This window comes from Balaenoptera acutorostrata, chromosome X, assembly GCF_949987535.1.
Source record: "Balaenoptera acutorostrata chromosome X, mBalAcu1.1, whole genome shotgun sequence".
In the NCBI taxonomy this organism is placed as follows: Eukaryota; Metazoa; Chordata; class Mammalia; order Artiodactyla; family Balaenopteridae; genus Balaenoptera; species Balaenoptera acutorostrata.
Window position 1 is genome coordinate 251,425 of NC_080085.1, and position 10,781 is coordinate 262,205.

Genomic DNA, 10,781 nt, shown 5'->3' on the forward strand with positions numbered 1-10,781 from the left:
TCAGGATGGGGCGGGAACACCCCCCGCGCGGCCCCTTTGGAAGGCAATTTGACAGTCTCTCAGACAGCAGAAGGCACACGTGCCGTAAAACCCAGCGATTCCTCCTTCGGCCCGTCCCTAAGGTGAGCGAAGACACGGTCCTCACGAGGAGTCACACGCGAATGTGCTCACACGAGTACCCGTGAGCGCAAAGCCCGGGACAGGCCCAGGGTCCAGCAGACACCCCACAAGGCACCCCCGCTCAGGGAGCAGTGCTCAGCAAGGAGACGAGGTGCAGAAGCACGCGCTTGAACTCGGTGAGCTTTATGGGATGAAGGACACGTGAACGCAGCTGGCAAAAGTCCGCCTGCAGTTGCAGAGGAGACCTCGGACTGCTATGGACGTTGCTGAGAGCCCTGGCTGCCTCAGGGGGTGGCTAAGGCGGGAGAGGGTTTGTGCACAACTTTTCACGTCCTTGGAACCCTAAATGGGAAGGCACCGCATCTCCAAAACTAAGCCATCCACTCTCGGCCAGCCAGAGGGACACTACAGCACCGCCCTGGACGGTCTGCCGCACCGCTGCACAGCCCGGTGACCTGCAGCACCCTCCAGCACAGGACGCTACCGACACCAGGCCACCCCACTTCAAAGCGGAGACGCGGCTGACACACGGGGAACAGCACTTCCCAGCCACTCCACAGCGGTTGGAGAAGCCCAGGTCACAGTCAGCCAGCACCTCCACCCAGGGCGGCAACAGAGCGCTGCAGCTGCAGGCCTGAGAGGACCCCTGTCAGCCACAGGCAGCCCCCCACCTCCTCATGGAGACCACCCGCACCCACGTCCTCCTGGAGACCCTGCACCCACCTCCTCGTGCAGCCCCCGGACCCTCCCCTCAGCCCCTGTCCTCTGTATCGTGAGGAGCCCCGTCCCGTTGCCTCTGACCCCCGCCCGGGTGCCCCCCGGGTGCTGGTGCCACCCCCAGAGCTCCGCCATCCTCCCCAGCAAGCGTCCTCCAGGGCCGCCCTGCGTCCCTTCTCCTGGGGCCCCGGGGATCCTCAGGGACCCGTGCACCACGCGTCCTCACTCTCCCTTCCAGCACAGCCTTGCAAAGGTGCTTCCTTCTTCCAGGACCACTGATGGGGCACCTGCAAGAGGCAAGGCGCAGGGAAGGCCCCGCCCCACCTCCCCGGGGCTGCAGCGCAGACAGACGGGAAGCAGGCGGCTCCTGGGGACGAAGAGGTGCACGGCGGGTGGTCAAGCTGGCAGGACGCGCAGCACAGCCCGGGAGCCGCTCCCAGGCCCGAATGCTGCCCCCGACCCCCCACACGCGAGACAACCAGCACTCTGGCCCCGGCGGGGGCGGGGGCGCATCCACGGGGACCCTGCCGCCTTCCCCTGGGGGGACCCGGCACAGTCGCACCCGGCCCCTGACGCGCGAACTCTGCCCAGAAGACTCCGGTCCACGGCGCTCCCGAAACCTCCTTTCATCCCGGTCTAATTACACACGCGTTCGTGCCAGCAGCCCGCGTGGGGATACGAAGTGCTCTTCAGCACGCAAGCGGACCCTTGGAACACGTCTGCGTGGACAGGCTTCCTGTGGGACCGCGCCCTCCTGGACACCCGAGCCTAACCACGCTGATTAGAGCAGGCGAACAGGGAGCCGGGACAGCGGGGTCTGACCTCTGACCCACCACAGGGTCCGCTGGCTCTGTGCTCGTCAGGACACTGCAGCCCGGGGCAAGGAGGGGACATCGTGACGGGACCGGCCAGCGGGCCTCCCGAGCAGACCTCGGCCTCGGCGCTGTGCGCACGGCGGAGAGGCGGGGGCTGGACGACCGTCTGCGGGGTGGGGGGGGGAGGGTGGGGGGAGTGGGAGGGGGTGGGGGTGGGGGCGGTTGGGGGGCAGCCCTGGTCGCCACCCCAGAGGCCGGGGCCCCTCCCCCAGCTGCAATAACCAGAAACGCGGCGCACGCGGCCGCCGGGTGAGCAGCGGTGCTGTGGCCGAAGACCGACACACTCACCGGCCCCCGGGCTCTGTGCTGGGAGCTGGTCTCGGGGCACCGGCAGCTCAACTTCCACCTGGTCCTGAAAAGCACAGGCTCCAGAAACGGCACCGGGTCGCTCGGACAGACACGACCCATGGGAGCACCACGGACCTACTTCCGAAAGCACGGCCGCCTCCGCCGTGACCCCCGGCAGGCCCGCCCGTGGTGTGAGCACAGCGGCTCCGAGCGCCCAGGGCCCCTGCTCCGCAGTTTCCCCGCAGGGAGCCGACGCGACGCGGGCTGGCAGCCCCGGTCCCGTCCTAACCGCGCGGACCGGAGGCGGCGCACGCGCGCGCACGTGGGCCCAGCTCCCGCCGCAGTCACGCGCGCCGGCCCCTCCAGCCGCGCTTCCCACGGCGACGCCGCTTCCGGGCCAAGGTGAAGACTGTGTAGACGGCACGGCCCCGGTCCTGCTGCGGGGTCCGAAGTGCCTCCTCAGAGCCCCCCCCCGTCCCCTGCACTGACTGTCTCCACTGCTCCGAGCACGGGTCCTCCCAGGGGCTCCCAGCAGCAGACCCGGGAACGGGGTAGACACGCAGATTCCACCACCACCGCAGCCCCCGAAACTGGAATTCTGGAAAGGGGTCAGCAACGGTTTTCACAGGCCTCCCTTCCGCCTGTCCGCCTGTCCCCAGGACACCCACACGTCCATCCAGCCTCAGCACCCTCCCATCCACGGCCCACCTGCCCCGAAGACCGTCTCATCTGTCCCTTCATCCATCCGTCCCCAGGGCCCTCCTGAAGGATGTCATCGGCTCCGCCAAGCAGGTCACCAGGTCACAACACTCACAGAGGCTCCTACAGCGCTCTCTGCTGTGGACCTGCTCCCACACTGCCCTTCAAGGCTCGGAAAGACCCCCCGAGTCTGGCGCTGACCTGAGGCCCGCACAGTACTGCCTAGTGCTGAGAAAACGAATGCTCCAAAGAAACAAGCGTAAATCCTAGGCAATTCTGTCACCTCCAAAGAAACAAGCGTAAATCCTAGGCAATTCCGTCACCAACAGGGGTGAGGGGTGGTACACAGCTCTGCCCTAGACAGTCACCAACCCGGCTCCTGAGGCCCTGGGCTCCGAGGCGCCGCCACGAGGGCCCCCCCGCAGGCACACACTACCGGCGACTCCGCAGGTGAGTCCTCTGGGGTGGGGAGGGCCCTGATTCTGCCCCCCTACAAGCCCCCTTCAAAGGCCCCATCCAACACGGGGCAACGTGATGGCCGTGTTCTGCCTTTGTGGGGCCCCGGGGATAAAGACGCAGGTTGAAGGTACCTGCTCTATGGGGAACCCATGGAGACGCTCCCCGGCTCTAGCTCTGGCACCCTCCTGAGCCAGGACTAAAACAGGACTGAGCCAGGGCCCTGAACCAGGACTGAACTGCCAGGACTGAGCCAGGGCTCCCGAAGCACACCTCTGAACCAGGGCTCCCCTGGACGGGGTTCTGCCATGTAGTGTCCCCCCCACCCCGGGCCTCAGTGACCATCCAGTGGCCGAGCCTCAAGTCGGCCCCTTTCGGCCCAGCAGCCTGGACAAGGCCTGGGGAAGCTGGTCCACGGGGGGCCCACAGGCAGCTTTGGGGGAGCTGAGGACTTGGGGGTGAGGCGATACCCACCATCGCTGGGGAGTGGGCTGTGGCCAATCTGCATCTGAGGCCCCTCAGGCTCCTCACGCAGCCCGCTCTGTGGCCACTCGGGCACAGGAGTGGCGGCCCAGGCAGCACCCAGGTGGACGCCGGGTACCAGAGCGAGGTGCCCTTGGCGGGCACATGCAGGCTGCGGGTGCAGGGCCCTGTGTGGGAGGCCCGGGAGGACAGGACAAGAGCACTCACACACCCCCCACCACGTGATCCCGAGAAACCTCCTGGTTCCACTCGTCAGGAAGAGAACGGAGGGCGTCTAGGTTCGTGCCACTTCAATGTGGCAAACTCTTGACCAGCGATAAAAAGTTCTCAGTATTTCCCCTCCTTCCTGCACAGAGATTCTCGTTGATGCCAACTATGAAAACCAGAAATCGTTCTTCACTAAGAGATCCACAGACTGGAACGTGGCCAAGCTCAGCCCCTCTGTGAAGTCACGGTCACCGGGCAAACTCAAGGCTCCCGTCAGAAACGCTCTCAGGATCCTGACCTTCTGCTGCGAGGACTTCCAGGTCCTTTCTGTCTCCAACACATCTGCAGGAAAATCTAAGGACGCGTCAAAGTAAACACACGTGCCTGCTGTGTGTACACGCATCTGCACATACACACGAGTGAGTCTCCAAGGAACGCACTTCTAACCTAGAACATGGTCGCACGTCCTGAGGGAATCAACGGTTAACTGGATACCCCCAAAACTACAAAACGGCTGCAGAGAAAGATCTAAATAGATGATGATAAATTTAACCAAGGAGGCGTGACACCTGTATGCACACAACATTGCTGAGAGAAATTATGGGACATGTAAGTAAATCGAAAAACATCTAGGGCTCATGGGCTGGAAAACTTAACTGTTTCTGGGTATCAGTTACACCCAATTGATCTACAGATTCAATGCAATCCCAATCACAATTCCAACAGGCTTTTTTGTACAAGTTCATAAGCTGATTCTCAGTGTTAGGTGGAAATGCGAATGTCAGCATAGCCAGAGCTGTTTTAAAAGAACAGAGTTGGCCATACACCACCCACTTTCCACATGTTAGTCTACAAAGCGCCCCAGAGTGAGAACACAAACACAGATCAGTGGGTTAGGGATGAGAAAATAGACCCAGGCGCATACAGCCAATTGATTTCAGACAACGCAACTCAATGGGAAAAGGAGAGACTTCAAAACTGCTGTGTACCTGGATATCTTACACCACATGCAGAAACTTACGTGAAATGGATCAGAAGTTTAAATGCAAAAGTGAAAACCGGGAAGCTTTCAGAAGGAAAAGAGCAGATAACCCTGAGAGCTTGGGATAGGCACATATTTCGTAGATCAGATGTAATAAATAAGAACCATAAAAGAATAAAATTGAAAGAATCAAAAAACAGCTTTTGCTTTCAAAACACATGTTAAGCTTTCAAAACACATGTTAAACAAATGACAAAATGGGCCACAGACTGAAGAGAAATATGTGAAAACATGTGTCTCATAAAGGAGCTGCATCCAGATTCTACATAAAGAGCCCTTACAACTCAATGACAGAGAAATACCCAGTTTTCAAAATGGGCAGAAGATTTGGACAGACGGTGCACAACGGCTGATAAGTCCTGAAAAGAGGCTCGCCGTCACCAGAAAACAGGGAAATGCAGATAAAACCATGACACACAACACGCCCGCCAGGACGGCTGAAGTACAAGTCTAAGGACAGCCAGTGCCGGGGAGGCGTGGACGAGGACCCGCACGCACGGCTGGGGAAATGGGACGTGACACCTGCCTCAGATCAGTGTAGGGGCTTTGGAGGCTTTTCAGTTTTTTTGTTTTTTAAGTTAAACACACACACAGCGCACAGCCCAGCAACTCCACTCCGAGGTCATTCATCCGAGAGAGATGCAAACAGCTGTCCACGCGGGGTTCTCAGCAGCTTCATTCATGAGAAGCACACGCAGAGACAGCTCGCGGGGCCCCCAGTGCTCACGTGACAATCAGGCTGTGCTCCATCCACGCAACGGGATCCTACTCGGCAGGGGGAGGGAAGCAGGGCCCGCCGCACCTCAGACAGATCCTGGCAGCGGGAGTGGCTGCCTGCGGCGCGGACAAGGGGTGCGGGGCCCTGGGGGCGGGCAGCGCTCTGCTCCTTGGCGTGTTCACATGCAAGTGTGACGACCGTCCCGCACACCTAGAGGCACCATTCGCTGTATGTAAACTAACCCCCCACAAACTGGACTTTTCAAAAATCAAGGGTTAAGAACAAGCCCGCCCCCCTTTCCCTGACACCTCTGCTTCCACACTCGGGGAGGGGCTCGGCTGTTGCCGGGCTGGGGGATCAGCCGGCACGCGCACCCCTCAGCAAACCCGCCGTGGAGGTCTGAGTGTGTCCAGGCACCCGGGACGCAGCAGGCGGCAGAGAGATAAAACAGCCCTCCGCTTCCCATGGCGATGGGAGAGGAGGTACAGCGGCGAAGGGGGAGGGACCAGTGCCCAGTGGAGGGGCAGAACCGTGCGACAAACATTCATGTTCACTGGAACCTCAGAACAGGGCCTTATTAGGAAACGGGATCTCTGCAGATGGGATGCAGTGAAGGGTCTGAGATGAGGTCCTCCTGGAGGAGGGTGGCCCTACATCCAATGACAGGGTCCTTCTAAACACAGAAGGCGAGAGACCCAGACACAGAGGAGAAGCCCCGTGAAGACAAGAGGCAGAGACGGGAGGGAGGCGGCCACAAGCCCAGGGACGCCTGGAGCCCCCAGAAGCTGGAAGAGGCAGGAAGGACCCTCCCTGGAGCCTCTGGAGGGAGCACAGCCCTGGGACACCTTGACCTCAGACACCTGGTCCCCAGGATGGGGGAGGGTGGATTGTTGCCTGTCACTCCCAGGACTCTGAGGTGTCCTGGGCTCTGCGTGGAGGGTCAGGACCCAGCCTCCTTCCCACCGCTCCCATGGGTGAGGGCCTCACATGAGTCTGACTCGCTTCCTATTAGTTCTTAAAGAAAAAAAGGTTCAGAACTTTTCTCATAGCACTTTATGTATGAACGTTTTTCTGAAATTAATTATCCATTTCTTGGGGCAAAAGAGCTCTTATCATTTTGTCAGAATGACAAACATCCTTTTGGGTTACTCCCTTCTTGAAATCCAAGTGAAGCACGCCATAAATTCCAAATACATTGAGACGTGTTTAAAGTCACCTTCAAGTACCAGACAAGGTCCGTCATCACTTTTTGAAAACTCTTGGGACGACTTAGAGAAAGTCATTCTGTTTTCCCTCAAAACCGGTTTCTCATGCTGACTTGCTCTATCTGGTCATGGAAACCACAGACCAGAGGAAGGGTCTTCAATCTCACCCCACCTCCGTCAGCACTTCCTTTCATTCACCCCCTTTCCATCCTGGCCACGCCACCCAGGCCACGCCCCACCCCTCCAGGCAGAAGCTCATCTCTCTGCGGCCCCATGTAGCGCAGGGCAATGCAATAACGTGGTCTTGGGGAAACACCACTCCCGCCGTGTCGCTGCCCTCGGGAAGCCCAGCAGCCGGCCACAGAGGCAGAGAGATTACCCAGCCCTGAGCTCTGCTTCTGGCTCAATCCGAATCCGGCTGGCGCGGCCCAGACGCAGCAGCCCGCTGTGCGACAGCTCTGGTCTCTGAGCATAAACATGTGGTCCTCACACTTGGAACATAGCCCCCCCCCCGCCACGTCCCCTCCGCCCCGCAGGCGCCCTCCCCTAATTCAGGGTACCCCCTAGTCCCACAGCTCACTTCCTCCACGCCCCATCCCTCCAGACGGAGAGGAGTGGCCTCTCCCCGCTGTGAACACCTACGGAACTTAACTTCCACTCGTCTGTGACTTCCTACCTGCTGCGCAGAAACACATTCTCTTCACGTGCATCCAAGTCCCCCTCCTCGCACGAGCTGACCTTTGGTAGACATTTCCAGACCTACGGGGACTCACACCAGGTCGTGGGGTCACCGGACCCCATGTCACCGGAGCACACTTAGTGACAAAGTGGGGAGCTCCCCACAGAAGACCTGAGGGATCCCAGGGAGGAAGAGCACCTGGGGGAGGACGGGCGGGGGGCTGTCACTGCTAGAGGGGGCTTGCTGAGAGAGCCCTGGCCCCCCTCACGTACCCACCTCCTCAGTTCAATGGGGGCTCAGGCAGGCGTTCTGGACCACTGTGGTTCTGCAGGTCAGTGGGGGCACTGCAGACGGTCAGACTCAGGGATGGGTCCCAGGACACACGTTCCTGCAGATCCAGATAAGCCTCCTTCGGGGCGTTTCTACAGGGTCTCCCAAGCTGCCTCTGGGTCTACCTCCCATCCTCCTTGGAGGCTCACTTTCTGGAAAATATCCTTGCTCCGTGAGAACATGTCAGACACCCTCCAATCACTTGGAACCAGACGAGTTCCTTCTGGACTGACATCCACCTCTCACTCTCCCCTTCGTGGCTGGGAAACCAGCAGACTAAGTGATGGGGGAAGTCCCTCCTCCTGATACGCTCAGTGCTGTTGATGGGATGGATGCGGGCTCAACCGGAAAACCGTAAATGTTACCAGCAAGTCCCAATGGAACAGGCGCACTCCTTCAGGCTTAGGCGTACGCTAGGGGTACGATATGCACCAACCATACGTTTTCCCATAGCACCTGGAGGCGCTTTATTACTTTTAACCGACACAGTATTAAATATCAAAAAGCACCTTTTTTTAAAAATTAAATATACTGCTGTCCAGCTGTCCTTATTGTAGATAAATGAGGCATAAAACCTCTAGGTTCAGAAGCTAGGCAGAATAGAAGCTGAGACATGGATAACTAAAACCAACCGGAAACAAACTCCAGAATGACGACCAACTTGGGAATCTGTCAAAGACAACATTTTTCTGTGTGCGAGACTTTCTTGGCAGGGGAAAGAGACTAGATGTGCAAGCGCTTTCACGCCTGACATTCCTCCGGCATCTTCGACCACCCTCAGCTACACGTCGGTAGGCGACCCGAGTTACCTCCGCAGGCGTTAGGAGAAGGAAGAGTAACTTACTACTCTCGTCCCTGCGGATCGACGAGGCCCTCGAACAGGTGGTCCACTCCGGGCACTAGAGGCGGCTCCCAGGGGGAGAGCGGTGGACGCGGGGGACGGGCTGGGCGCCCCCGGGCCATCCAACCCGCGCGGCCTGCAGGCGAGGGCCGGGGCTGCGAACGGGGGCCCGGGCTGCCCTGCGTCTCCCGCGACCCCCTCGGGCCCCCCGGGCATCTTGATCCTCTGCAAGCAGTCTTGGAGCATCGCCTGCGTGCTGGACTCGCTGAGCCAGCACAGGAAGAGCTCGTCCACCTTCATCTTCAGGACGGGCTGCAGGACTTTGCCGGGCGGCATCTCCGGGGCTCGGACCCTCCTTCCAGGGGGACGCCTTCCTCCTGCACAGGTGCCTGGAGCCGGGACCGAAGTCCGACCTGAATGGACCTCCGCGTAGTAGGCGACGGCCGCCAAAGGGGACGAGCCCCACGGGGGTCCCGGACCCGTGGTCCCGGGTGAAGGCGGCCGGCCCAGCGGGCGTCGCGGGTCCGGGGCCCGGTGAGGAGGCAGCGGCCCGGCGGGCGTGGCGGGCCCGGGGTCTGGCGTGGAGTCAACGGCCCGGCGGGCGTGGCGGGCCCGGGGTCTGGTGTGCAGTCAACGGCCCGGCGGGCGTGGCGGGCCCGGGGTCTCGCGTGGAGTCAACGGCCCGGCGGGCGTCGCGGGCCCGGGGTCATGGGTCGGGGTAGGGCGGCGCCCCGCCCAGGGGCTGCGCGGACTGGGGGGCCCGGCGGAGGCGGAAGGCCGGACCGCGGCGGGGCCCGCCCAGCTCAGGGCAGCTTCAAAACGGGCGCGCCGGCTGCGCTCCCAAAGCAGGTCGCCTATGTCGTGCGTCACCGTGACGCGTGGCGTCATCACGGCGCCGCCCGTCGGCGCCCACGACTCCAGCCGCGGCTGTGCCGGGGCGCTTCGGTGGGCAGGAGGGCGCTCAGGAGCTGGAGTGCGGACGGGGGCGGGGGATGGCGGGCACCCCACCCCACGTCTTTCAGCTTTTAGGCTTTCCTGGGGTGCGGCCCGCACCAGCGACGTGCCCGTATGTCCGCGGAAGTGCAAGCATGCGCGGTGCGATCTCGCCGGGATGGGCGGGGGTAGTCGGGCGGTCTGTTGGGCATGCGCAGTGCATGCCGTAGTGGCGGCGCTCGGGAGGCCTGCCGGTCGAGCATGAGCGTGCGTGCCCGCCGGGAGCTAGTCGGAGGCCGGGCATTGTGCGCGGAGAGGGCGTGGTACAGGGGAGGAGCATGCGCAGGGCGTGCCCGCCGACCGCGGGAGCGAGCACGCGCGCTGCGGGAGCGAGCGGGAGGCGGGCGTGGCGGCGATTGCGGGGAAATGCAGTTTTTAGATAAAACGGGCCCCTTCAGACCGCAATGGTCGCGGTTATGTAAAATTTGTTAAATGATGATAGTGACGGCTTGGAGGCGTGCAACTGCTTTAAAGCTGGCCTTTCAGGCTGAGAATGAACTGCTTTTGTAATTGCAAAAATAATAAATCTATTCTGATGGAAGTGGAAGTAATTACTTAAATGACTTTGGCCCCATGACTAGCTTATTTCAGTTTATCCTTTTAATAGTGTCGATAAATCATCCACACAGCACACATGCACCTCTTTTTTTTTTAATGCCTTGATCTTTTTTCTAAATTGTTTTTTTTCTCTTAACATTATGAGTTTTCACTTGGGTTTGCTCTCTTTTAGGAGGTAGTTTCGAGGTCTTATGAGCCGGGCTCTCCTATTTCTCAGGAGTATAAGTATAGCTAGACTTACTAAATAACTCTTAAACTATGGGTTTATTGTGTGCCTACAATGATTTCAAACTTCGTTTGTGTTTCCTGACTGAAGAAAAATGCACAGCCTAAGAGTTGAGAATTATGTTTGATTCTGTGGACTTGCTGAGGACTTAAGCCAGGGAGGTACCCTCTCAGATGGCTCTGAGGGACTTCTTCCAAGAGGTCAGGGAGGAGCCAGGGTACAGAGGCCTTTTTTGCAACAAAAAATAAGATAGTTGGAAGGTTACTGTTAATGAAAGAAAAACAGACATCTCAAGTTAATGAATTTAGCACTTTTCTATAATGAAAGAAAAACAGACATCTCAA

The 10,781-nt window shown here is 59.7% G+C and overlaps 1 protein-coding gene across 1 annotated transcript in view; it reads right to left on the reverse strand.

Annotated features, from left to right (window-relative positions):
• PPP2R3B (protein phosphatase 2 regulatory subunit B''beta) overlaps positions 1-9,764 on the reverse strand; it is a 63,258-nt gene extending 53,494 nt beyond the window's left edge. The window contains exon 1 of the mRNA XM_057539153.1: positions 8,664-9,764. Coding sequence (XP_057395136.1) covers positions 8,664-8,996 — 333 coding nt within the window. The 5' untranslated portion in view covers positions 8,997-9,764. The remainder of the gene's footprint in view (positions 1-8,663) is intronic.
• Between the last annotated feature and the right edge of the window lie 1,017 nt (positions 9,765-10,781).